This window comes from Oscarella lobularis, chromosome 11 (genome assembly GCF_947507565.1).
Source record: "Oscarella lobularis chromosome 11, ooOscLobu1.1, whole genome shotgun sequence".
Lineage (NCBI taxonomy): Eukaryota > Metazoa > Porifera > Homoscleromorpha > Homosclerophorida > Oscarellidae > Oscarella > Oscarella lobularis.
In genome coordinates, this window is record NC_089185.1 from 2,696,269 (window position 1) to 2,721,306 (window position 25,038).

At 47.6% G+C, this 25,038-nt stretch overlaps 7 protein-coding genes across 10 annotated transcripts; 2 read left to right on the forward strand and 5 right to left on the reverse strand.

Moving 5' to 3' along the window:
* The first annotated feature begins 123 nt into the window (after nucleotides 1–123).
* LOC136192888 (uncharacterized) lies at nucleotides 124–1,119 on the forward strand. The gene has a single exon (XM_065981639.1). It carries the CDS (start codon nucleotides 157–159, stop codon nucleotides 1,108–1,110), a length of 954 nt encoding a protein of 317 aa, XP_065837711.1. The 5' UTR covers nucleotides 124–156; the 3' UTR covers nucleotides 1,111–1,119.
* Nucleotides 1,120–1,590: 471 nt separating this feature from the next.
* LOC136192881 (uncharacterized) lies at nucleotides 1,591–6,322 on the reverse strand. The gene is made up of 18 exons (XM_065981628.1): nucleotides 6,183–6,322; nucleotides 6,097–6,130; nucleotides 5,796–6,039; nucleotides 5,504–5,735; nucleotides 5,057–5,445; nucleotides 4,824–4,991; nucleotides 4,649–4,774; nucleotides 4,485–4,598; nucleotides 4,358–4,439; nucleotides 4,077–4,298; nucleotides 3,485–4,029; nucleotides 3,300–3,425; nucleotides 3,129–3,242; nucleotides 2,982–3,078; nucleotides 2,548–2,925; nucleotides 2,367–2,486; nucleotides 2,192–2,311; nucleotides 1,591–2,100 (listed from the first exon to the last, which is right to left on the reverse strand). The coding sequence occupies exons 4-18, from the start codon at nucleotides 5,577–5,579 to the stop codon at nucleotides 1,712–1,714; spliced, it is 3,066 nt and encodes a 1,021-aa protein (XP_065837700.1). The 5' UTR covers nucleotides 5,580–5,735; nucleotides 5,796–6,039; nucleotides 6,097–6,130; nucleotides 6,183–6,322; the 3' UTR covers nucleotides 1,591–1,711.
* A 233-nt stretch (nucleotides 6,323–6,555) lies between these two features.
* Nucleotides 6,556–10,532, reverse strand: LOC136192882 (uncharacterized). Its single transcript, XM_065981629.1, has 15 exons — nucleotides 10,463–10,532; nucleotides 10,013–10,401; nucleotides 9,795–9,956; nucleotides 9,636–9,746; nucleotides 9,463–9,579; nucleotides 9,322–9,403; nucleotides 9,053–9,274; nucleotides 8,459–9,000; nucleotides 8,284–8,409; nucleotides 8,110–8,223; nucleotides 7,959–8,055; nucleotides 7,513–7,887; nucleotides 7,335–7,454; nucleotides 7,157–7,276; nucleotides 6,556–7,057 (listed from the first exon to the last, which is right to left on the reverse strand). The coding sequence occupies exons 1-15, from the start codon at nucleotides 10,518–10,520 to the stop codon at nucleotides 6,660–6,662; spliced, it is 3,033 nt and encodes a 1,010-aa protein (XP_065837701.1). The 5' UTR covers nucleotides 10,521–10,532; the 3' UTR covers nucleotides 6,556–6,659.
* Nucleotides 10,533–11,953: 1,421 nt separating this feature from the next.
* LOC136192883 (uncharacterized) lies at nucleotides 11,954–15,755 on the reverse strand. Of its 2 annotated transcripts, none has more exons than XM_065981630.1 (14): nucleotides 15,688–15,755; nucleotides 15,227–15,636; nucleotides 15,000–15,161; nucleotides 14,829–14,948; nucleotides 14,656–14,772; nucleotides 14,498–14,579; nucleotides 14,229–14,450; nucleotides 13,635–14,179; nucleotides 13,459–13,584; nucleotides 13,287–13,400; nucleotides 13,133–13,229; nucleotides 12,987–13,064; nucleotides 12,808–12,927; nucleotides 11,954–12,747 (listed from the first exon to the last, which is right to left on the reverse strand). In XM_065981630.1, exons 1-14 carry the CDS (start codon nucleotides 15,743–15,745, stop codon nucleotides 12,104–12,106), a joined length of 2,895 nt encoding a protein of 964 aa, XP_065837702.1. In that variant the 5' UTR covers nucleotides 15,746–15,755; the 3' UTR covers nucleotides 11,954–12,103. The 2 variants fall into 2 exon arrangements, with proteins under 2 accessions (XP_065837702.1, XP_065837704.1); XM_065981632.1 differs by having other exon boundaries at nucleotides 15,227–15,615; nucleotides 15,688–15,748.
* A 919-nt stretch (nucleotides 15,756–16,674) lies between these two features.
* Nucleotides 16,675–20,261, forward strand: LOC136192884 (protein starmaker-like). Of its 3 annotated transcripts, none has more exons than XM_065981635.1 (18): nucleotides 16,675–16,878; nucleotides 16,933–16,996; nucleotides 17,055–17,107; nucleotides 17,155–17,247; nucleotides 17,306–18,173; nucleotides 18,230–18,460; nucleotides 18,517–18,594; nucleotides 18,643–18,741; nucleotides 18,795–18,844; nucleotides 18,903–18,992; nucleotides 19,047–19,110; nucleotides 19,162–19,229; nucleotides 19,279–19,347; nucleotides 19,396–19,495; nucleotides 19,541–19,604; nucleotides 19,654–19,745; nucleotides 19,795–20,000; nucleotides 20,065–20,261. In XM_065981635.1, exons 1-17 carry the CDS (start codon nucleotides 16,801–16,803, stop codon nucleotides 19,998–20,000), a joined length of 2,367 nt encoding a protein of 788 aa, XP_065837707.1. In that variant the 5' UTR covers nucleotides 16,675–16,800; the 3' UTR covers nucleotides 20,065–20,261. The 3 variants fall into 3 exon arrangements, with proteins under 3 accessions (XP_065837707.1, XP_065837706.1, XP_065837705.1); XM_065981634.1 differs by having other exon boundaries at nucleotides 16,676–16,878; nucleotides 20,051–20,261; XM_065981633.1 differs by having other exon boundaries at nucleotides 16,676–16,878; nucleotides 19,795–20,261.
* LOC136192885 (DBH-like monooxygenase protein 1) lies at nucleotides 20,076–22,043 on the reverse strand. Its single transcript, XM_065981636.1, has one exon. It carries the CDS (start codon nucleotides 21,995–21,997, stop codon nucleotides 20,189–20,191), a length of 1,809 nt encoding a protein of 602 aa, XP_065837708.1. The 5' UTR covers nucleotides 21,998–22,043; the 3' UTR covers nucleotides 20,076–20,188.
* A 1,026-nt stretch (nucleotides 22,044–23,069) lies between these two features.
* Nucleotides 23,070–25,033, reverse strand: LOC136192886 (DBH-like monooxygenase protein 1). Its single transcript, XM_065981637.1, has one exon. The coding sequence runs from the start codon at nucleotides 24,972–24,974 to the stop codon at nucleotides 23,175–23,177; it is 1,800 nt and encodes a 599-aa protein (XP_065837709.1). The 5' UTR covers nucleotides 24,975–25,033; the 3' UTR covers nucleotides 23,070–23,174.
* Between the last annotated feature and the right edge of the window lie 5 nt (nucleotides 25,034–25,038).

The window sequence follows — 25,038 nt, forward strand, 5'->3', positions numbered from 1 at the left end:
TCAAACACCTATGGACACAGTAAGGAAACGGAAACGCCGAAACTACAGTACAGTATATCGGGATTCCGTTTCGAGCACTGATACACGGCTCCCGCGGCTTATAGCTATCCTATAAAAAGTCAAACCTGACACTCTGCTTGATCGTTCTACAACACGATGTCAAAGAATCTCTTTGTTTGCGCGACGACGTGCTTGGCTGTTGCAGTGACGCTCTTGTCACTCTCCCAAGGCGAAACGACTGTGTCTGAGAAAGGAACCAAGCTGACGGCGCCTTGCCGTATTGCGCAGCCAGGTCGAGACGGACGAGACGGACGAGACGGGCTTCCAGGGCCTCCTGGACTTACAGGAGAGCGTGGCTCTGAAGGACCTGCAGGACCTTCCGGTGCCCCAGGAAAAAAAGGACCTTCTGGTTCTCCGGGAGAGCGTGGCCCCGCCGGGAGCCCGGGAAGAGATGGACCCAAAGGAGATGCTTCCAATTGCAGTAGCAGCTTCTACTTGTTCTTAACTCCTGATGACGTCAAGCTCAAGAGATACGGCAATAGAGTTCACTTGTATGAAAGTCTTTCAGACGACGGGGCGGCTATTTCGTTTGGACCAGGAAAGACTAGGTTTAATCGACTAATGAGAATAACCTTAGTGGAACCTAATGTGCTGGACGACTTTTCTCGATACATCGTTACTGTGACGATTGCCCATCGAAGTCCTGTGTCAGCGACTGCAGACATGGATCTTCACGTCACCGTGACTGACGGTCTCTTCGCCGTAGGTTATTTGATTCTCGATGAAGTAAATAGGAAGTCGCAGAACATTCTGTGGCCGTGTGAAGGACGCAGCTCACAAATTTTTGATCATACAGGGTGGGTTCAGGTCAAACATTCAGGACAAGCCAAGTTCTCACCACTGCATACAGTGCAAATGAAATTGGGCGGTGGCCACAAAGCATTTGGAATAGGAAAAACGGTCTCTGACGTGCAACTGCTTTTCCCCCACCAATTTCAGAACGTGTTGAAACCAGAAAAAGGACTTTTCTTAGATTTGTATCGTGATGGCTTTCCAGAGCAGTATACCATCGACTTCATAGAAGTGAAGCTTGACAAAGAGACTCAGTAGGAGAAGAACGAGAACTGTAGAGAATGTACGTTTCACGTTAGGTCTGCCCATGGTCTGTCCTTGTTTGTTCCTATTACCGCTATTCGGTGACTCCAAAGGTCGATTACGTGATTTCGTGCCGTAGGTACATGAGGCATAGGTGATGTGAGGCTCCGAGGACGGCGTCTACAGATAGGCTGCCACCCCAACGAGTAGAAAAGGGTAGAAAATGTGTCGCAGCTATCAAGAAAATGCTGGTCGGGCCGCCGCGAGTCCAAACGAAGAATCCACGGACGCACGGCTGCCATTCGTTATACGGGCATCATGAAGCTGCACACACAGTGCACAGCAGGTTTCAGATCTGCTCTGGAGTCCGTTCTGGCTGCTATTAGGCATCAGCCGTGACGAAACTGGAAGGTGGGTCCTCGGTCTCAGTCTCCACGACGAAAACAATGATTCGACTCGCGTTACACGTGTTGTCAGATTTCATCTATTCTCGTATGACTCCGTGCTGAAGGACACTATATAAATGGTCAACGGTTAACTATATAAGCGACAAACGATCAAACGCATAACGACAAAAGAGAGCAACATCATCATGATATAAACTAGTGGACTTCGTTCAATTGGTAGATGCTTGGCAAACAAATTTTTTCAACCTACTGCAAGACCGATCATTCCATAAACTTGAAGGGTCGGGTCCAAGCGTATGAGCGCAATCTTCGCCTTTCCAGTTATTTGGTTCATTGGCATACCACTTTGTAAAGGTGACAGAAGATCCATCAGACCAAACAAAATGACCTTCGCGCACCAGGTCGTTGAATCCAAGCCAGATTGTTCCGGATGAATACAAATTCTGGACGTACGTGTACTCTTCCTGGTTTGCAATTGAAACCAAGTCTCCTCCGTCCTTCAGACACTGCTGTCGTGCTTTGCTCCAAGAAACTGACGTTGAGAAATATTTGTAGCAACGCCGATTTTTAAAATCGGAATAACCGCTTGGACAAGACACTATTCAATTAAGAAAAGAAAAATAAGTAAAATTAAATTTAGTGTCAGTCCAATCACAGAACAAGGATTGGATAAACAAAGTCGAACGTACCGCATAACGTTCCGTCGCCACTAAATCCTGGCCTACACGTACACGTGAAGCCGTCGACGGCGTCTTGGCACAGAGCGTTGGCATCGCAATTGTGCTTTCCAAGAACGCACTCGTTGGGAGCTAGACAAACAAATCGTGACGCAACATTCAACACGAGCGAAAAAAATCCCCTTACTGCACACTCGGCCATCGCCGACGTAACCGTATTCGCACTTGCAAGAGAACGAACCGTCTTCGTTGCTACAGACCGCATCTTTCGAACAGTCGTCAACACCCGTTCCACATTCATCGATATCTTCAAGAGAGGGTTTCTGCATTGAGAAAATTTTTTACTCAGAGCTAACAACGTAGCTGACCTTTTTTGCAAACATACGAGTGGCAGTGTTTGCACGAAGAGCCGTGCCAGTGAAAGACGTCTTTTAGGCCCAACTCGTTGACACACATCGTCCTATAATTATAATCTTTATATTTTTCTGGCTGCCCATTCAGCCAGTGAACGTAGTTAAGTGCGGTGCCGTCAGTCCAATTGAATCCATCTCCGTTCCAAAAGAGCCCAATCCAAGACTCACCCGACGACAGGGCACCAACAAAAAACGCTTCAAGTTCGTTGTGTATGCTTGCCAACGAGCTGTTATTCTGCTCGCAAGAAGCATTAGCCACTGTCCATGGCTGACATCCAGTTGAAGCCTCGTAGCAGTATCCATCACGTGGCAGCCAGCCTTCATCGCAGACACCTATGAAGAACCAAACACATGTGCCTCTGTGAAACGTTCGCTGACTAAAAAGTTACGTGGCAAAACGACGTAATTCACCGAGACAGGATCGTATCCCTTTTTCCGGACTTGAACTTCTTTAACGCAAATACGGAATTCGGTCAAAGAAATTTCCTAGAGTAGAATATTCCAAAAGCCTTTTATATCGCGCTCTTTTTACTTACTTCCACCCAGGCTACAATGTTATCGTAAACAAAAAGCGCATTTTTGTCTTCGCGGTGCCTTGGAGTCACTAGAACAGACGGAACTTGAGAATAATTCCGACTGAATTCAACACTCTAAAAAATCACAAAATTAGACCACGCGTCAATAGAGTAACTAAATTAAGTCTCTGCCTTGCAAAACGCGTAGTTGTTCTCTTGAGACGGCGTGAGATCGGCGCCGGCAAAAGTAACCAAACCTAAATCGGAAAACACCGCTCGAGAAACGTTAGGCCCTTCCATCGGTAGAGCCAGCCAAGTCTACACACGCACAAAATTATCCAAAAAAAATAAACGCGTGCTGATTTATTATGCCTTACAATAGAAACGTTCTTGTGCGCTCCGTCAAAGTTCTGCAACTCCCTCGCACACAACGAAAACGAACTCGTTCCGACGTCTTCGGCCCACAAGGTAGCGGCGTCGCGTCTCACACCGGGAACGGAGTGCCGTAACGTGGCAAGAACAATAGGCGGCGAATCGAACGTTATAGCGAGATCGACTCGCTTACACGTGCTTCCCGTCAGCCACGTATCGTCGAGATCGACGACGCCGCCTACAGCGCCGTCTGGAGCTCCTTGATAGACGAGCCAAGTGAAGGACACTCGGTCCGTCGCGTGGCGTTCGCCTCGACCGGCGGTGTGCACGCACACGGTCATGTTGTCCGACGTTAAATCGTCAATCCAAATAGTTGGAACGTCATGAACGAACGTTGAGTCACTTGCAGTGCTAAAGTCAGCTGTCGCCAATCCGCGAATACTCTGGCCAGGGTAGAAGAGATTGGAATTGAAGTGAATCGTTTGGCAACCGTATGCGGTGGAAACACGAGAGGACGTGATTTGCGCGTGTCCACGTTGAAAAGGAAAGACTATACATAAAAACGTTTTTAAGGGAAGGTTTTATTTCGGTTTCTACCGTGGCAGCGTCCTCTGTGATGAATTACGACATCCGTTCGACGCGTGTCGAAAACGAAACGCTGATATTCGCACTCGCTGTCGTACGAGACGCCGTTTGACGCGCAAACGGGCTCGTCGGCGCGACCGTCGCACGACGGCGCGACGCACTCGTACGCGCGCGGGCCCGTGTCGGCGCAAACGCCGTAGAACGCGCACGCAACTCCGACGCACGGATCAATAGCTGGAAGAGATATACAACAAATAAGGAGGACTCGATCGAATTACTCGTCGATGACCCACTTCCAATTGCTGCCCAAGTGACTATTATATCGGCTGGTTGCGATGCTTTTAGACATACGTTGACGCTGAACTCATTGGCTGACTACAGTGGATCTATTAACAGTGATTTAATTATTGTCTAATTTACCTCAGTCCAAACCACTACGGCGCTATGCTTAGGGCTTGTGCCTAGTGGAACGCTGGGTGACACCAGAACCGTTGGCCTCGTATCCTTATAGTACTTTCTTCGAAGAAGGACAGTCTGTTTTGATTGAGAAATTTGAACTAGCATAGACTATGTTTTGTGCTGACTTTGCAAATTGAATTTCCGCTATTTCTTGCTAATTCGAGATGCTTTTTGTAGAAAAAGAGTAGACCCGCATCGGCACCCTTGACGAGACCTTGAAGCTCTTCGCTGCCATCAAACACGAGAACGTTCTTGAAAAATCCATTAGAAGAAAAAAAATCATGCGAGTAGAACCCATACCGCTTGGAAACCGGTGTGTACACCACTGAAAACCTGCGCTTCCTCGTAGCAAAGACTAAGCTGAGAGTCGGTCGTGTTCTCCATCCACAGGAAGGCGCCGTCTGCCCCCACTTCCGGTTTCGATCGAACAGCCGTTGCGAGCAGATAAGTCACACGCACATCATCAGACTGCAGGAAAAAGAACGAGCATACAGTAAGCCCCATCACCATTATACAAAAAAACATATATGTACCAATGGCTTTCGATGACAATGCTTTTGCGTCGTAAAGTCCGAAAAGTGAACAACGACGTCTCGCACGACACTCGAATCGTTCAAAAACGATCGATTTCCACTAGAGACGTAGGCGAGCCACTCGACGCTGAGCGACAGCGGTCCACACGAACCGCCGACACCGGCGGCGCACGCGTCGAAACCGCGCGAATTCGCTCGACGAATCCACGCGGATAGAACGGTCCGACGGGGAGCGCGATCGCGATAGCCGACGCCCGCTTGCACGTGGACGATTTCGGACGGGTGAAGATTTGCGAAAGGCGGATCGAAGGCGACGTGGAGACACGAGTGAGCGCATGTCGAACCGCCGACAAATGTCCAGTTGTTATGACCATAGATCGCAGAGTGGCCTGAAAACGTCAACTGCGTCGTGTATGAATTGAGCTAATAGCTGGTTGCCATGGTTACCAGAGGTCTCCGAGTCCGCGCATGCAAAAGAGAAAATTTTCAACAGAAGAAGGATTTTCGACGTGGCCGCGTGCATTGTCTTCTCAAAAATGAAGAAGTTGAGACGCGGATGATTCGAGAGACGAACGAATTCGATTAGTCTTGTTTGCTGTCTGCCGGCCGTAGACCAGCCAGTTCTTCCTTTTTCCGTGTAAACTGTCGCAGAGTCGGGATCCAGGAGCCGCTGGCGAATCTGCGAAAGGAAATAGGAAGTTGCGGAACTTTCTGAGGCCGTGTGAAGGACGCAGCTCACAAATTCTTGCTTCTTCGTGCATTGCCGTCAAACATTCAGGACAAGCCAAGTATTCACCACTGCATACAGTGAAAGTGAAATTGGGCGGCGGCCACAAAGCATTCCGAATAGGAAAAACCGTCTCTGACGTGCAACTGCTTTTCCCCCACCAATTTCAGAACGTGTTGAAACCAGAAAACGAAATTTTCTTAGATTTGTATCGTGGTGGCTTTTCAGAGCAGTATACGACTTCATAGAAGTGAAGCTTGACAAAGAGACTCAGTAGGAGAAGAACGAGAACTGTAGAGAATGTACGTCTCACCTTAGGTCTGCCCATGGTCTGTCCTTGTTTGTTCCTATAAAATAAACCGTACAGAACGCTATTCGGTGACTCCAAAGGTCGATTACGTAAATTGAGGCTCCGAGGACGGCGTCTACAGATAGGCTGCCACCCCAACGAGTAGAAAATGTGTCGCAGCTGTCAAGAAAATGCTGGTCGGGCCGCCGCGAGTCCAAACGAACGAAGAATCCACGGACGCACGGCTGCCATTCGTTATACGGGCATCATGAAGCTGCACTGAGTGCACTCACAGTGCACAGCAGGTTTCAGATCCGTTTCAGATCTGCTCTGGAGTCCGTTCTGGCCGCTATTAGGCATCAGCCGTGACGAAACTGGAAGGTGGGTCCTCGGTCTCAGTCTCCACGACGAAAACAACGATTCGACTCGCGTTATAGTCTACACGTGTTGTCAGATTTCATCTATGCTCGTATGACTCCGTGCTGAAGGACACTATATAAATGGTCTATATAAGCGACAAACGATCAAACGCATAACGACAAAAGAGAGCAACATCATCCACCATGATATAAACTAGTGGACTTCGTTCAATTGGTCGATACTTGGCAAACAAATTTTTTCAACTTACTGCAAGACAGATCATTCCATAAACTTGAACGGTAGGGTCCAAGCGTATGAGCGCAATCTTCGCCAGACCACGAGCCTGCGTCATTTGGTTCAGTGGAATCCCACTTCGTAAAGGTGACAGGAGATCCGTCAGACCAAACGAAATTACTTTCCCACGCTATGTCGTTGAGTCCTAGCCAGATTTCTCCGGACGAATACAAATTCTGGACGTACGTGTACTCCTCCTGGTTTGCAATTGAAACCAAGTCTCCTCCGTCCGTCAGACACTGTTGTCGTGCTTTGCTCCAAGTAACTGACGTTGAGAAATATTTGTAGCAACGCCGATTTTTAAAAACGGAATAACCGCTTGGACAAGAACCTTCTCAATTAAGAAAAGAAAAAATAAGTAAAATTAAATTTAGTGCCTGTCCAATCACAGACCAAGGGTCTGCGATTGGATAAACAAAGTCGAACGTACCGCATAACGTTCCGTCACCATGAAATCCCGGCTTACACGTACACGTGAAGCCGTCGTCGGTGTCTCGACACACAGCATTTGCATGGCAATTGTGCTTTCCAAGAAAGCACTCATTGGGAGCTAAACGAGCATGCGAATCTTGCTGCAACACAAAAGACAAGCGAAAGTTTTTTCTTACTACACACTCGGCCATTTCCAACGTAACCGTGTTTGCACGTGCAAGAGAACGAACCGACTTCGTTGGTACACACTGCATCATTCGAACACCCGTGACTACCCGTTTCGCATTCATTTAAATCTGAAGTATAGACGGTTACTCGTATATTAAAAAATATAAATTTTTGAACATAATTAACCTTTCTTGCAGACGTACGAAAGACATTGTTTGCACAATGTGCCATTCCAGTGAAAGAGATTCTTCACTCCCAACTCGTTGACACATACCTGTTCCGTGCTATAATTTCCGAGAGCGAGCTGTTCTTTAGGCCAGTGCACGTAGTCGACAGCGGTACCGTCAGTCCAATTGAAACCGTCACCGTTACCATAGAGCCCAATCCACGACTCACCCGATGACAAGACGCCAATAAAGTAAGCCTCAAGATCATTGTGAATACTTGCCAACGAGCTGTTCTTCTGTTCACACGTGGAATTGGCTACCGTCCACGAATTACATCCAGCAGACACTTCATAGCAGTACCCGTCGTGCGGAAGCCAGCCCTCATCACATACATCTACAAAACGAGGCACCGATTTTGAATTAATTAACGCTTCGTTACCGAATGAATTCGGTGTGTAATCTCACATGGTAGAACTACGTAATTCACTGAAAGAGGATCGTATCCGTTCTTTCGGACTTGAATTTCTTTAGCGCAAACGCGGAATTCGGTTGAAATAATTTCCTGACGCGGACGAAAACTCCAGCACATTTCTAAAGTTAACTATTTTCGACCTACTTCAACCCAGGCTACAATATTGTCGTATAGAAACAAGGCATTTCCTTGATCGTTGTGCCTTGGAGTCACAAGAACAGAAGGTACTTGAGAAAAATTCCTACTGAATTGTACAGTCTAAAAAATGCCACCAAAGTTGACAGAGATGAACTAAAGTCACAATCTGTTTCTCTATACCTTGCAAAACGCGTAGTTGTTCTTTCGAGACGGCGTCAGATCGTTTCCAGCAAATCTAACCAAACCAAAATCGGAAAAGACCTCCAAAAAAACACGCGGCCCTCGCGTCGGTAAAGCAAGCCAATTCTAAAAAAATACAAAGAATTATCGCCAATTCGCGCCTCCAACCTCTTACAATAGAAACGTTCTCGTGCGCTCCGTCAAAATTCTGCAACTCTCTTACACACAACGAGAACGATTGCGTTCCGACGTCTTTGGTCCACAGCGTAGCAGCGTCGCGTCTCACACCCGGAACGGAGTGACGTAACGTGGCAAGAACATTCGGCGGCGAGTCAAACGTCATTGCAAGATTGACTTGCGTGCACGTGGTTCCGGTCAGCCACGTTTCCGTATTGACGACGCCACCTAGGGCGCCATCTGGAGCTCCTTGGTAGACGAACCAAGTGAAGGACACTTGGTCCGTCGCGTGGCGTTCGCCTCGACCGGCGATGTACACGCACACGGTCATGTTGTCCGAGGTCAAATTGTCTATCCAAAGCGTTGGGACGTCGTGAACAAACGTCGAGTCGGTAGCAGTGTGAAAGTTTGGAGTGGCCAATGCTTCCATTCTCTTGTCGGGGTAAAAGAGATTTGAATTAATTTGAACCGTTTTGCATGCGTATGACGTGGAAATGCGAGAAGCCTCAATTTGCCCGTTTCCGCGTTGAAAAGGGAATACTGAAGCACAGAATGTTTATTAAAGAAAACGATTGATTATGTTTGTTCATACCGTTGCAGCGTCCTCGGTGATAAATGACAATGTCTGATCGACGAGTATTGAAAACGAAACGATGATATTCGCACTCGTTGTCGTAAGAGACGCCGTCCGACGCGCAAACGGGTTCGTCGATGCTGCTGTCGCACGACGGCGCAACGCACTCGTACGAACGTGGACCCGTGTCGGCACAAACGCCGAATAACTCGCACGTAACTCCGACGCACGGGTCAATAGCTATATAGAAAGAATAAACCAAAATCTCACTATCGCTTGATACCCACTTCCAATTGCTGCCCAAGTGACTAGGACATCGGACGGTGGTAATACTTGAACGCACAAGTTGACGCTAAACTTATTAGCAGACTACAGCGAGCAACAAACGTAATTACCATTATTTTTTCTAATTTAAAAACGGGGTCGACCTCAGTCCAAGCGACGACGGCTACCTCCGGAGCGGAGCGTGAGCCTGTTAGAACAGTAGGTGACGCCAGGACCGTTGGTCTGGTGTTTCTATAGTACTTCCGTTGGAACCGTACGGTCTGTTTGGTGGTGTTATCGTTAAATTGGCGGACTTATAAGGTATTTTCATGCTTACTTGGCAAACCGAGTTTCCTTCAAAGTGCTTCTTCGAGAAAACAAGTTGACCTGCATCGGCACCCTTGACGAGATCTTGGAGCCCTCCGCTGTGGTTGAACATTAGAATGTTCTTTGGGAGAAAAATTGATAAGCTGCATAAATGACAATCACGGCCTACCGCTTGGTATCCGGTGTGAAGACCACTGAAGATCTGCGCTTCCTTGTAACAAACGCGAGACTCGTTCGTTTTCTCTATCCACAGAAAGGCGCCGTCTGCGCCTACGCTTTCCGGCTCTGAACGCAAGGCCGTCGCAAGCTTGTACGTCGCATTCATATCAGACTTCATAAAAGAAACAAAAATCTTTCCCTATCAATATGATTAGAAGGTGCATCTACCCAATGTTCGCGATGGCAAAGTTTCTGCGTTGTGAAGTTCGAAAACTTTACAACAGCGTCTTCAATAAGACCGGATGAATTGTCCTGGACCGATTGGCCGTCAGAGATGTAGGCAAACCATTCGACGCTGAGCGAAAGCGGTCCACAGAAACCGCTTGCGCCAGCGCACGCATGAAAACCGCGCGGAGTCACTCCACGAATCCAAGTCGATAGAACAATTCGATTTGGAGCGCGATCGCGAAAGCCGATGCCGGCCTGCACGTGAACGCTCTCGGACGGCTCAAGATTTTGAAAGTGAGGATGGAAAGCAACGTGCAAACACGAGTGACGACAAGCCGAACCCTGAACTTCAAAGTTTCTGTGACCGTAGATGGCAGAATGCATGTGGCCTGACAACGTTGTCATATTATCTGTGTAAGTGCTATATATTAGGATGTTGCTCGAACATACCAGAGCTCTCCGTAGATGAAAGAGAGATAAGAATTGAAAGAAAAAGGAGTTGGAGCATGGTGCACAAGCACTGGTCGGACTGACTGTCTGCTCCAAACTGAATCAGCGCGTTTTATAATGAATAACGTAGAGATTAGATCTGTACCGGAAAGCGAGTCACTGACCCCACGTTCCTTTTCCGTTTGAACTGTCACACGCGCGGTTGTATATATGTTGCTATGGACGTAAGCAATACCGCAGCTATACGCTTTATGACTGCGGCAAATCAGATATCCATGCATGGCTATTGGGTTTGGTCAGCGATTTTCAAAAGGCGGATGGATAGTAACGCGCAAACGCGAGTGACGACAAGTTAATTCCGATATTAGTAACACGCGCGAGAGAGTCTGGGGACCAGTTGCACGCATTGTCTGCTGCTCCACTGAATCGAAGTCACGGCGTTTTATAGATGAATAGGTTTCCGGACGCAGAGAGATTTGTACGAGGACGCGCGTCACCGACCGCGGGCGCGATCGTTTCCCGCGCAAACCGGATCAAGCGTCCTTGCTATTGTCGTATCAAACCATTGCTATTGGGTTTGGTCGGGAATTTTCGAAATAGGCGGACAGATATAGTAACGTGCAAACGCGCGTAGCGACAAATCAATCTCGGAACTTCATGCATGCAAAGTTATTGTGGACCGTGTTGTGACCATATGATATGGCGGAGAGAGAGAGATAACAAAATTGAAAAGAAAAAGGAGTTGGAACATATATGCATTGTTGAACAAATTTCCGCACGTAATCTGTTCCAGGAAGTGATTCACTGACCCTCTCGTTCCATAGCAAGGATGCTTGATCCGGATTTAGACAGTCTTGAGCCGTTCATTGTCTCGTTGCTACCATGTTGCTACCGTACCTGTCCGTTCTTCCTTTTACCGTGTAAACTGTCGCACCGCTCGATAAAGCCGGATCCAGGCGCCATTGGAGAAACTGCAGAATCGCTTCATGGACGGCGACAAATCCTCAAATTGCAAAGAAAAAAGAAAATGTGCGCTACGAACGTTGATATTAACCAATTGTACGAGCTGTACAAGATTTGCGTTTTTCTCGCGGAACGATGTCAATAGCGAGTCCAACTTCGGTGGTTAGTGGCGATTCGACTGACGACGAGTTAGGAGAAACAACTAGAAAGCCGGTAGAGCGACCAGAACGCCTTTTTCGCGTGGCGTGCGCGCGACGACCAGACGATGCTCTAGATTGGCCATTTCAAAGTCCTAAAGCAGGCGGGAGTAGCAAAAGAAATCTATCCGATATACGAAGGTTTAAAAACCATACCCTGATTCCCGCGTTCCTTTCTACTAAGAAAGAAAAGAAGCTTTTTCTTTCTCAAAGCAGCAAAGCAAAGGCATCAAAAATGAATTGGACTGGGCCATTGATCGGCGTTCTCCGTGACTCAGGGACTAAATTGACAGAAGTGCCTGTGGCATACAGTATCAGCCACACTGCCACATCGTGTGCTGCTGATTATATTGATAGGCATCGGACAGGCGGCAACGATCACAGTAAAAAATCTTCTACTGTACTACACGACAACACGAGCACACTTATTTCTGTCTCAGCAAATCAGTTCTCCGTCTTGCCCATCAGAGTCGCGTCACCACTAAGTCTCTTTCTCAAGTCTCACCTCGATGAAATCGATGATGTACTGCTCGCCCTTATTGTGACGATAAATGTCCAAGAAAATTCCCTTTGCTGGTTTCAAGGTGAATGCATAATTGTGCGTGGATATCACGTTCACGCCAGAGACTGTTTTCCCTAACGCTTTGCGGTGATCGCCAAAGTTCACTTGCACTGTGTGCGTTGGTGAAAACTTTTTTGGCCCTTGACTCTTGAGGTGAGTGCACCCCGAGTTATGATGCACGAATGTTTGTCCATTCGGTCCCGCGCACGGCCACATCACGTCGTTCGACTTCCTGTTTGCTTCGTCGAGAATCAAGTAACCTACAGCGCTGACTCCGTCTGACACGGTGACGTAAAGGTCCATATCAGTGGTGACTGACACGGGATTTCGATGAGCGACTGTTGCTGTGACAATGTATCGAGCTGAGTTGTCGAGCACATTAGGCTCCGCTAATGTTATTCTCATCAGTCGATTAAAGTCCGTTTGGCCGGCGTCGAACGAAATTGACGTGGCACCTGAACGAAGCGGTTCGTACAGGCGAACTCTATCGCCCTTTCTTTTGTAAATGACGTCATCGTGAGTTATCATCATGTAGCAGACTGATCCTGAGCACTCATTGGGATCTACGCAAACACGAACATATCCTGTCGCGACACAAGAGACGAGCTGAAAATCTTTCTTACTGCACACTCGACCATTTCCAGCGTAACCGTCTTTGCAACGGCACGAGAACGAACCGTCTTCGTTAGTACAGACAGCGTCATTCGAACACCCGTGGCTACCCGTTTCACATTCATCTATATCTGAGGAAGACGGTTACTCGATACCATTATGTAGAGATATACATGTATGTGTAACTAACCTTTCTTGCAAACGTCGCATGTACCAGACATATTATAGCAGTAACCGTCGTACGGCAGCCAGTCCTCATCACATACATCTACACAAAGACGTGCCGCTTTCAAATTAAACGCTCCGTCATCGAATGAATACGGTAAATCATCTCACATGGTAGAACAACGTAATTCACCGAGAGAGGATCGTATCCGCTAATTCGCACTTGAATCTCTTTTGCGCAAACGCGAAATTCGGTCAAAGCGATTTCCTAACGTGGAAAAAAATTTCCCCAACACCTTGAAACATAGTGTACTTTTCTATTTACTTCAATCCAGGATGCAATATTGCTGTAAAGAAACAATTCGTTTCCTTTATCGCTGTGTCTTGGAGTCACGAGAACCGAAGGAACTTGAGAAAAATTCCGACTGAATTTCACACTCTGAAGAAGATCGCCAAAGTTGACAGACGTCAACTAAAATCGCGATCTGTTTTCCTACCTTGCAAAACGCGTAGTTGTTGTCTCGAGATGGCGTCAGATCTTCTCCAGCTAATATTACCGAACCAAAATCGGAAAAGACCGCTCGAGAAACGCTAGGCCCCTGAGACGGCAGAGCTAGCCAATTCTGCAACAAATGCACACAGTTATCGCAATTTCGCGTATCCGATCTCTTACAATCGAAACGTTCTCGTGCGCTCCGTCAAAATTCTGCAACTCTCTTACACACAACGAAAACGATTGCGTTCCGACGTCGTTGGCCCACAGTGTAGCGGCGTCGCGTCTCACACCCGGAACCGAGTGACGTAACGTCGCAAGAACATTCGGCGGCGAGGCAAACGTCATCGCAAGATTGACTTGCGTGCACGTGGTTCCAGTCAGCCACGTTGCCATATCGACGACGCCACCGACTGCGCCGTCTGGAGCTCCTTGGTAGACGAGCCAAGTGAACGACACTTGGTCTGTCGTGTGGCGTTCGCCTCGACCGGCGATGTACACGCACACGGTCAGGTTGTCCAACGTCAAATTGTCGATCCACAGCGTTGGGACGTCGTGAACGAACGTTGAGTTGGTAGCAGTGTGAAAGTTTGGGGTAGCCAATGCCTGCATTCGCTTGTGGGGATAGAAGAGATTTGAATTGATGTCGACTGTTTGGCAGGCGTATGACGTCGTCGTAACGCGAGAAGGCGCAATTCGCGCGTTTCCGCGTTCAAAAGGAAAGACTAAAACATGCGCATATAAAGAAAAACAATTGATTTCGGCTGCTCATACCGTTGCAGGGTCCTCGGTGATAAATGCCGATGTCTGTACGACGAGCGTGGAAAACGAATCGATGATATTCGCACTCGTTGTTATAAGAGCGGCCGTCCGTAGCGCAAAGCGCTGCGACAATCTCGCCGTCGCACGACGGCGCAACGCACTCGTACGAGCGCGGACCCGTGGCGGCACAAACGCCGTAAAACGCGCACGTAACTCCGATGCACGGGTCAATAGCTGGAAGAATAAACTTAGACACTCAGTATCGCCTGCATGATACCCACTTCCTATTGCCGTCCACGTGACTAAGACATTAGCAGGTGGCAATGCCTTTACGCACACGTCGACGCTAAAGTTATTGGCAGACTGATGGAAACAGAGCAAACATAATTATCATCATCGATTTTTTACTTTATGTAATTATTAATTAATAACGATCGACCTCAGTCCAAGCGACGACGGCTACGTCCGGAGCGGAGCCTGCGCCGCTTGGAACAGTAGGCGACACGAGAATTGTTGGCCTGGTGTCGCCATAGTACTTCCTTTGGAACCGTACGGTCTGTTTGGTTGAAGTATCGTTAAATTGGCGGACTTATAAGGTATTGTCATGCTTACTTTGCAAACCGAGTGCCCATTCGCGAAATCGAGGTGCTTCTTCGAGAAAACCAGATGACCTGTATCGGCACCCTTGACGAGATCTTGGAGCCCTCCGCTCCCGTTGATCAGTAGAATGTTCTTTGAGAGAAAAATAAGTGGTAAGCTGCGTAAATGATAACGCGGCCCTACCGTTTGGTATCCGGTGTGAAGACCACTGAAGATCTGCGCTTCCTTGTAACAAACGCGAGATTCGTTCGTTTTCTCTATCCACAGGAAGGCGCCGTCTGCGCCTACGCTTTCCGGTTTCGAACGCACGGCCGTTGCCAGCATGTACGTCACATTCATACCAGACTGCATAAGAAAAAAAAACAATGATTAAAATTACTTTATTCAAAATGATTAGGAGCTGCATCTACCCTTTGTGTGCGACGACAAAGCTTCTGCGTTGTAAAATTCGAAAAGTCTACAACCGCATCTTCAATCAGACGCGACGAATTGTCGTGGAAAGATTGGCCTTCAGAGACGTAGGCGAACCATTCGACGCTGAGCGAAAGTGACCCGCAGAAACCGCTTGCACCGGCGCACGCATAAAAACCGCGCCAAGTCACTCCTCGAATCCACGTCGATAGAACGATTCGATTTGGAGCGCGATCGCGAAAGCCGATGCCAGACTGCACGTGAACGCTCTCGGACGGCTTGAGACTTCGAAAGGGCGGATGAAAAGCGACGTGTACACACGAGTGACGACAAGCCGAAGCGAGAACATCAAAGTTTCTGTGACCGTAGATGGCAGAATGCATGTGGCCTGATAACGTTGTCATATTATCTGTTAGATTGTTGCTCCTATGTATAAGTGCTATATATTAGATTGTTTTACCAGAGCTCTCTGTAGATGAAAGAGCGATAAGAATTGAAAGAAAAAGGAGTTGAAGCATGGTGCAGGCACTGGTCGGACGGACTGTCTGCTCCAAACTGAATCAGCGCGTTTTATAATGAATAACGTAGAGATTAGATCTGCACCAGAAAGCGAGTCACTGACCCCACGTTCCTTTTCCGTTTGAACTGTCACACGCGCGGTTGTATAACGCCGGATCAAGCATTGTTGCTATGGACGTAAGCAATACCGCAGCTATACGCTATACGCTATATGATTGAGGCAAATCAGATATCCATGCATGCAAGCACGCATGGCTATTGGGTTTGGTCAGCGATTTTCATAAGGCGGATGGATAGTAACGCGCAAACGCGAGTGACGACAAGTTAATTCCGATATTAGTAACACGCGCGAGAGAGTCTGGGGACCATGCAGGCGCCGGTTGCACGCATTGTCTGCTCCTCCACTGAATCGAAGTCACGGCGTTTTATAGATGAATAGGTTTCCGGACGCGGAGAGATTTGTACGAGGACGCGCGTCACCGACCGCGAGCGCGTTCGTTTCCCGCGCAAACCGGATCAAGCATCCTTGCTATTGTCGTATCAAACCATTGCTATTGGGTTTGGTCGGGAATTTCAAAATTTTTGAAATAGGCGGACAGATATAGTAACGTGCAAACGCGCGTAGCGACAAATCAATCTCGGAACTTCATGCATGCAAAGTTATTGTGGACCATGTTGTGATCATATGATAAGGCGGAGAGAGAGAGATAACAATTGAAAAGAAAAAAGGAGTTGGAACATATGTTGAATAAATTTCCGCACGTAATCTGTTCCAGGAAGTGATTCACTGACCCTCTCGTTCCATAGCAAGGATGCTTGATCCGGATTTAGACAGTCTTGAGCCGTTCATTGTCGTTGCTACCGTACCGGCCCGTTCTTCCTTTTTCCGTGTACACTGTCGCACGGTCCGGATCCAGGAGCCGTTGGCGAAACGGCAGAATCGCTTCATGGACGGCGGCAAATCCTCAAATTGCAAAGCAAAAGAAAAAGTGCGATACGCACGTTGATATCAACCAGTCGTCTGCAAGAAAGACTTGCGTTTTTCTCGCGAACGATGTCAATAGCGAGTCCAACTCCGGTGGTCAGCGGCGACTCGACTGACGACGAGCTAGGAGAAACAACTAGAAAGCCGGTAGAGCGAAAAGAACACCTTTCGCGTGGCGCGCGCGCGACGACGATACTCTAGATTGGCCATTTCAAAGTCCTAAAGCAGGCGGGAGTAGCAGAAGAAGTCTATCCAATATACGAAGGTAAAAAACCCTATCCTGATCCTAATATCTCTACATTTCACATTTTTCTCTCTACTAGGAGAGACTCTCATAGGAAGAGACGCGTCGTGCCACATACGTCTTCCTATAAGAGTACATAGTTTTTGCTATAGTGTAGATATGACTAGAGAAACGTTTAGGGTTTGTCTCGAAAGCACGCTTGCATCGAAGCTGCAGTCGACGTGGCAATGATATATGACATGGGTAGCAGAAATGGGACGTACAGAGGCCAGGTACTAGAGAAACGTGTAACTCTAGCTTATTACTCTTGAGATACTTTCCCCCCTTTAGCTCTCTCTCAAACGTGGTTGTCGATATGAGCTGACCAATGAGAGCTCGATACGATTGTCACGTGTCGAGTGTATGTATTTTGTGGGTGGCCCTGGGACTTCCGCTTCTTCGACTACGCCTGCTTCGGATACGGAATCGGAGGGCAATTCTGAGCCAATTCTATCGATGCAGAGAGGAACGACGTCAGAGAAAATGGATACCGGTGATGGGGGTGTGGAAAAGACCGAAGAGACTTTGCACGGATTTGCCGATCATCTCATCGATGAATCGGATGAGGATATTCCCGTGAGACGAACGGTGAATGTCGAAGCAGCTCCCCTTCAGAAGGTGGAGGAGAAGAGTTCGCTAGCTGGTACATTAATGCTAGATGCAAGCAAGACTCTCGTTCTTGACAGCGACGACGACGACGACGATGATGAAAATCGGCGAAAGACAAATGAGGAAACGAGGGCCTCTTCCTCGACTTTAGAAGCAAGCAAGACTCTTGTTCTTGAGAGCGATGACGATGACGATAGTCGGCGAAAGCCAACTGAGAAAACGAGGGACACTTCTTTGACTCTAGAAGCATGCAAGACTCTTATTCTCGACAGCGATGACGACAACGATGATGGTCGGAAGACGACAAAGGATAGTTCATTGGACGGAGCTTCTATCCAATATCAGGCTAAAGAGGAATCAAACAAGCCGTCTTCCAAAAGTGATAGCGGTGATGATGATCTTAATGAAGCTGGATCGTCTATACTTGACGCGTTTCTAAGTGAAAGCGGTAGAAAAGGAATGGTGACGGATGCCGGTAACGATTCCGTAGCCGAGACGCAAGCCTATCGCTACGAGAGTGACCCTGATGAGAAAGAGGAGATCAATGAAGGTGCATCCATAGTTTCTTTATGTGTCACGTTTTTTTTTATCTAGTTTCTTCTCTAGATGCTGATAATTTGACTCAAGCGTACGCCGTGCCTACGACGACTGAAGACGCCGCTGATAATGCGCAGACTTTGGCTTATGGGATACCCTCGCCTCAGGAGGCATCACCTGTAATTGTGGAAACATCTTCTGATGGCGATAGAAATAAGGAAAAGAAGCAAGAAGACGACGACGAGCCGCGTGCAGAGGAGATGGAGGTTACGCGTGAAAGTCCTCCACAGGACGTCGCTAGTATGTAATTTTATGAAATTTCGAGCTCGACACCCCAGAGTCCTTTTCCTCTTTAGCTTCTCGGCCACCTAGTGATGACGACAGTCCGCCAGTTGTAGCCACAGGTAGAAGAAAAACTGTTCGTTTTGCTGAAGGTATTCTTTCGTCGCTCAACATGTCTCGTCGTTGAAATTTTCTTCTAGAGAGTGAAGAGCCCAGTTTGCCGAGAGATGACGACAACGAAGATACTTCCTCGACGAATGGAGCAAATCATAGACAAACAAACGGTCGAGGACGTAGAGGTACGCATCGTCGACGTTATGCATAATTCAAACGTTGGCAAAATCAATCCTAGGTAGAGGCAGGGGAAAAAGAGGGCGTCCATCAACGAAGAAAGACTCGCAGGTTAGTTGAAAGGTGGGTGGGGGGAAAAAACTTTCGAATGGACACTGTTCATTAACAGGAGAGCACTTCTCAAGCGTCCAAGTCGTCTAGAGGACGCGGAAAGGGACAAAAGCGTGGCCCACTCGCAGAAGACGAAAACGACTCAGCAGTTAGTGACTCAATCTATATATACATATAATCATGATAAGCAAATTTGTTATAGGTGGTTGAAGCACCATCGTCAAAACGACGACGAGCTTCAAAGCCGTCAGCCGCCGCTACGACAGGTAAAAAAATTCTATGTATTAATCTTGGCAGTTTAGTTATTTATTCTTTAGCTTCTTTGCCGTCTCCAGACGTTCCTAAAGTCATGTTCACTGGTTTACGTAGTACAGCTGCGGAAAGGGTAAAAGTAATAATAGCTGCATGAACGTTCTCTGTATGTCTTTGTTTAGATTGTACGGAATCTGGGAGGGAAATTAGTCGATTCCGTCTTTGAGTGTACTTATCTCATAGCGGATAAGGTAAATAGGATGAATTTATATGTCTTATACCACGTGACTTGCTGTCAGGTTATGAAAACCATCAAATTTTTGTGCGTCGTTGCTCGAGGGAAAATGATCGTGTCCAGCAAATGGCTCGACGCGTGCAAACGTGCAGGAAGTTTCATTGGTATGATATTGGCTTCATCGACGAAATGATTCATTGTCTGATTAGACGCGTCTCCCTATATCCTGTGCGACGCTGCAAGCGAAAGAGAGCACTCGTTTCAGCTGCGCAGGTGCTCTTAGAAACCTGCGATTTAATTAATAAATAGGAATTTTATGTAGATCGATAGAAAAGGCATCGAGTAAGGCACTGCTAAATGGATATAAAATCCACGTCACTCCGAACGTTAAGCCGCCTCCCTCAGCCGTTAAAGGTACACGTTAATTTATGCAACATATAATTATATAATTAATTTTTCCAAGATGTTATTGAATGCTCCGGTGGCATGTTCTTGCTGGCAATGCCTACTGAAGCAGGAGAAAACACGGTCATTGTGTCTTGTGACGAAGACGCGCGTTTGTGCGCGCGCGCGGCAAGAGCTGGAATTCCCATCTATCGTAAGGACTTTCTCGTCGATGGAGTGCTAAAGCAGGAGCTTCTCGTGGGCGCCAAACTAGACGTTAACTAAGTAAGCTTTTCGACTTTTGATTAGTTTTAGTCACCTGTTCCTGCAATAAGAAATTATGGAGTAGTGCGCGTTCGCTCTAGCAATCAAAAAGACCGGCTTTATGGCTAAGTGACCGATGGCAATGACGTAAGGGCGCCGTGTAAAAAATTAAAAAAAACGATCAGCAACAGAAACAGCGAGTGAAACATCTAGCAAAGACGTTTGATTACCGTTGCTAGTAGCAAGAGCAGTAAAAACGCGTATTCGACTCTTCCTGCTGCACTAGTAGGGGCGATTGTATTAGTAGTACATTGCGGTCTGACGGGCGTGGGCGTGGGCTCCGCTGGCACAGTGGGAACGGTGACTATTTGATCTGGAATGATCTTGTAGCTTTCGACGCCTCTGCATCTGACGGTCTGCTTCTTCGAACGAAGATAATCGAAATAGGCGGCGTCAGCACCGGGTTTGGAGAAATTGAGAGCAGCGACTGCTTCCTGGAGAGCATATTCATCATTTCCGTAATAGCTACCCCAACCTTGGCCCTCTGCTTTCTCAGTTAGAGCGGCTAAAGAATCTGGCAAGATCTCGCTTAGACAGTACTGCAAAGAAATCGCCGGATACACAATCATGAAAGCGAGGCACATTTCCTGTGTTGTACTAAAACCCCCCACGGTCGTCGTCGTCCGTTTCGATGTATCGTAATCGCATTCAGTTTGAAGCGAGTCACCAGGCAGAATCGTGACGTTCTTCAGGGGAAGTATGTAATTCTGATAGTTGAAGTCATATTGATTGTTCTGAACGATGTATCCTAAATCTCGGCCATTGCGAAATTGTCTGAGCCGAATGGCAGCTCCAGCGGTGTGAGAGTGCAGAAACACGGAGAAAACCGTCACACCTCCAGAAGGAATTCCGGCTTTGGTGCACTGCGATGAGCAGTATGGTTTCACTGTAGCCTTTGGCAATCCGGGAGGTATGAATAAGGTATCGCCTGGTACAATGTGACCGACTTCAAGAATAGATCCAAGATTTTGGGGTTTCTTTGTCGTATAGTAGAATTTCATTCCGGACGAGTCGACATAATCTGACCTCATTTTCTCATTGTTGTAGTGCAATCCGATCATAACGTATTGAACGCCGTCCTTTCCACTGAACGGAATGCCGACGTCGTCCGGAAAACGCACCTCCTCGCCACCGACTGCCCACCCTCCAATGACACTGAAGCCCCAGCACGGCATAACTTTATCGTTGAGTTCGTTGCATGGGCCATCTTCGTGGAGATAGTTCGCAGCGCTGTCGCATCGATAGACATCCATGTGATGAACGATTTCTTTGTTATCGATAACGGGACCGAATCCTATCAGGTAGCCTCCTTCTGGCACAACAGGCAATTTCATCGTTTTGCACCAGTACGTTGTATCAGCGGACGGAACTTTAATATTGTCTGTTATCACATCGAAGGTCGGAGTGCCACTCGGAAACGGTTTCACAATAAGTCCATTTAGCAAATTGACACTCTTGCTACCCATTTTCTGATGCTGCATCAGGCCATTAATAGTATCAGGGTCTTTAGGATGATACGCCCAGATGACGTTCGAAGTGCCAGGGCTAATGTCCGTGTCATTGGGCTCACAAGCACGAATTTTTCGTCTGAACTCGATCACGGTCGTCGTATCGTCTTCTGACGCCGCAAGCAGCTCGACGTTCTGCTTGGGATCGAGCGGCGGGAGAAATCTGCCCAACGAATGGCGATCCTGCAGAGTAGCTTTGCCGTCTTTTACCCAACCGGTGACGATGTCTGAATCTGGCATTTGGCCGTTGGGCGATAGGCCAAATCCGACCCATCCCGTCGTTTTTGCTTCGATGCCGACGTCGATCGTGCCTAAGGCGTGGTCGATCGTCCAATGAAGCCAGAAAGTGTTGTCGCCATCCAAATTGACGCTGAAATCGTACTTTTGACTAAGAGATGCAGACGTGCTTGCTAAGGCAATGCAAGTAAAGAGTAAAAAGACAATTCTCATGGCTTTTGAAGGTTCCAAGCAGGAACGGCGACTCTGACTCGTGGGCGTGATGACGCACTGTCACGTGACTACGTAAAAACGCTTTTCGCAAAGGCGATCACTACGCGCCGTGCAGAAGGTTTTTGAGTTTCTGGGCAAAAGGTACGTGTTTCGAAGTTGAACCTCTGCTATTGGTGCGGTCGCTCGCGAGCCACGAATCCTTTTTTGCCTGCTTCGTTTTTCGTATAGGGGTCGCAGCGGCTGACAAAAGCCCCTGAGATGGCACCGAGCCGCAAGGAAATCGTCTGAAGCCAGTGAAGGAGAAGGGGGCCCAGTGGGGGCTTCATGCAGAGGGGACCCTCCTTCCACGGATACTGTAGGCACGCAGCATTTGCCAAGTCGCGATATAGTAAGTTATTGTCCACTTTCACGAGTTTTCCAACCTAAATCTTTCCTGATTAATCACGGTTGCCGCTTTTCAATTCCATGCCAGTATATAGTCAGATTATGATAGCAATACAGAAATCCTCTTCCTCTTCAGCAGAGCGAACTCGGATCGACGTTTCCATGAGAAGGTGCAGGAAGTCATGCATCAACGTATCCGAAGCGAAGAAGCACAACAAAAGTGCTTCAATCTAGCTGGGAGAAAATTCAATCATTTTTACCAGTCAAAGTCGATGACATAGGAGAGCAGATCCGCTGGTAGTTCCATCTTGTCGATGGAGTCCACAAGCTTCGTAGAGGCCAAACTAAGAACCAACTGGGCACAAAGTTTGGCTCTATCAAACGTCTCTTTAGTCACGTTTTCCAAGAAATTATAGAGTAGGTGCATTTGCACTAGCAACGATTCATTCTTTATTTGTTTCATTGCACACATTTGAAAACATCATCAAGAGAAGCGGGCGCATGAAAATATTTAGCCAGCACATTAGTCTGTCGCCTCAAGAGCAGCACGTCACAAACATTTAGCTAAAGGCTCGTTGATGGAATGCTAAAGCAGGCTAGACGTTAACTAAGTAAGCTTTTCGACTTTTGATTAGTTTTAGTCACGTGTTCCTGCAATATATGGGGTAGGGCGCGTTTGCTCTAGCAATCAAAAGACCGGCTTTATTGCTAAGTGACCGATGGCAATGACGTAAGGGCGCCGTGTAAAAAATTAAAAAAAAACGATCAGCAACAAAAACAGCAAGTGAAACATTTAGCAAAGACGTTTGATTACCGTTGCTAGCAGCAAGAGCTGTAAAAACGCATATTCGACTCTTGCTGCTGCACTAGTAGGGGCAATTGTATTAGTACATTGCGGTCTGACGGGCGTGGGCTCGGCTGGCACAGTGGGAACGGTGACTATTTGATCTGGAATGATCTTGTAGCCTTCGACGCCTCTGCATCTGACGTTCTGCTTCTTCGAACGAAGATAATCGAAATAGGCGGCGTCAGCACCGGGTTTGGAGAAATTGAGAGCAGCAACTGCTTCCTGGAGAGCATATTCATCATCTCCGTAATACGTACCCCAACCTTGGCTCTCTGCTTTCTCAGTTAGAGCGGATAAATAATCTGGCAAGATCTCGCTTAGACAGTACTGCAAAGAAATTGCCGGATACACAATCAAGAAAGCGATGCACATTTCCTGTGTTGTACCGAGACCCCCCACGGTCGTCATCGTCCGTTTTGATGTATCGTAGTCACATTCAGTTTGAAGCGAGTCGCCAGGCAGAATCGTGACGTTCTTCAGAGGAAGTATGTAATCCTGATAGTTGAAGTCGTAATGCTCGTTCTGAACGATGTATCCTAAATCTCGGCCATTGCGAAATTGTCTGAGCCGAATGGCAGCTCCAGCGGTATGAGAGTGCAGAAACACGGAAAAAACCTTTGAACCTTCAGAAGGAATTCCGGCTTTGGTGCACTGCGATGAGCAGTACGATTTCACTGTAGCCTTCGGCAATCCGGGGGGTATGAAAAAGGTATCACCTGGTATAATTTGACCGACTTCAAGAATAGATCCAAGGTTTGGGGGTTTCTTTGTCGTATAGTAGAATTTCAACCCGGACGAATCAACATAATCTGACCTCATCTTCTCATTGTTGTAGTGCAATCCGAGCATAACGTATTGAAGGCCGTCTTTTCCACTGAACGGAATGCCAACGTCGTCCGGAAAACGCACCTCCTCGCCACCAACAGCCCACGCTCCAATGGGACTGAAGCCCCAACACGGCTTAACTTTATCGTTGATTGTGTTGCATGGGCCATCTTCGTGGAGATAGTTCGCAGCGCTGTCGCATCGATAGACGAGCATGTGATGAACGATTGCTTTGTTATCGATAACGGGACCGAATCCTATCAGGTAGCCTCCTTCTGGTACAACAGGCAATTTCATTGTTTTGCACCAGTACGTTGTATCAGCGGACGGAACTTTAATATTGTCTGTTATCACATCGAAGGTCGGAGTGCCACTCGGAAACGGTTTCACGATACGTCCGTTTAGCAAATTGACACTCTTGCTGCCCATTTTCTGATGCTGCATCAGGCCATTAATAGTATCAGGGTCTTTAGGATGATACGCCCAGATCACGTTCGAAGTGCCAGGGCTAATATCCGTGTCGTTGGGCTCGCAAGCACGAATTTTTCGTCTGAACTCGATCACGGTCGTCGTATCGTCTTCTGACGCTGCAAGCAGCTCGACGTTCTGCTTGGGATCGAGCGGCGGGAGAAATCTGCCCAACGAATGGCGATCCTGCACAATACCTTTGCCGTCTTTTACCCAACCGGTGACGATGTCTGAATCTGGCATTTGGCCGTTGGGCGATAGGCCGAATCCGACCCATCCCGTCGTTTTCGCTTCGATGCCGACGTCGATCGTGCCTAAGGCGTGGTCGACCGTCCAATGAAGCCAGAAAGTGTTGTCGCCATCCAAATTGACGCTGAAATCGTACCTTTGACTAAGAGATGCAGACGTGCTTGCAAAGGCAATGCAAGTAAAGAGTAAAAGGACAACTCTCATGGCTTTTGAAGGTTCCAAGAGCAGGAACGGCGACTCTAAGCTTTTGACCCCTCGTGGGCGTGAT

Coding starts and splice junctions, on each gene's coding strand:
- LOC136192888 (XM_065981639.1), top strand. CDS start 157: ATGTCAAAGAATCTCTTTGTTTGCGCGACGACGTGCTTGGCTGTTGCA.
- LOC136192881 (XM_065981628.1), bottom strand. CDS start 5,579: ATGCACGCGGCCACGTCGAAAATCCTTCTTCTGTTGAAAATTTTCTCT. Junction 4,440..4,484: donor CCGTAGTGGTTTGGACTGAG/GTAAATTAGACA, acceptor GATCCACTGTAG/TCAGCCAATGAGTTCAGCGT. Junction 3,426..3,484: donor CGCACAAGAACGTTTCTATT/GTAAGGCATAAT, acceptor GTGCGTGTGTAG/ACTTGGCTGGCTCTACCGAT.
- LOC136192882 (XM_065981629.1), bottom strand. CDS start 10,520: ATGCTCCAACTCCTTTTTCTTTCAATTCTTATCTCTCTTTCATCTACG. Junction 9,001..9,052: donor TCACCGAGGACGCTGCAACG/GTATGAACAAAC, acceptor TCTGTGCTTCAG/TATTCCCTTTTCAACGCGGA. Junction 7,277..7,334: donor TGGAAATGGCCGAGTGTGTA/GTAAGAAAAAAC, acceptor ATGCTCGTTTAG/CTCCCAATGAGTGCTTTCTT.
- LOC136192883 (XM_065981630.1), bottom strand. CDS start 15,745: ATGCTTCAACTCCTTTTTCTTTCAATTCTTATCGCTCTTTCATCTACA. Junction 13,401..13,458: donor ACAACTACGCGTTTTGCAAG/GTAGGAAAACAG, acceptor GATCTTCTTCAG/AGTGTGAAATTCAGTCGGAA. Junction 13,230..13,286: donor ATATTGCATCCTGGATTGAA/GTAAATAGAAAA, acceptor TTTCCACGTTAG/GAAATCGCTTTGACCGAATT.
- LOC136192884 (XM_065981635.1), top strand. CDS start 16,801: ATGTCAATAGCGAGTCCAACTCCGGTGGTCAGCGGCGACTCGACTGAC. Junction 16,997..17,054: donor AGTCTATCCAATATACGAAG/GTAAAAAACCCT, acceptor TCTCTCTACTAG/GAGAGACTCTCATAGGAAGA. Junction 19,605..19,653: donor CACTCGTTTCAGCTGCGCAG/GTGCTCTTAGAA, acceptor AATTTTATGTAG/ATCGATAGAAAAGGCATCGA.
- LOC136192885 (XM_065981636.1), bottom strand. CDS start 21,997: ATGAGAATTGTCTTTTTACTCTTTACTTGCATTGCCTTAGCAAGCACG.
- LOC136192886 (XM_065981637.1), bottom strand. CDS start 24,974: ATGAGAGTTGTCCTTTTACTCTTTACTTGCATTGCCTTTGCAAGCACG.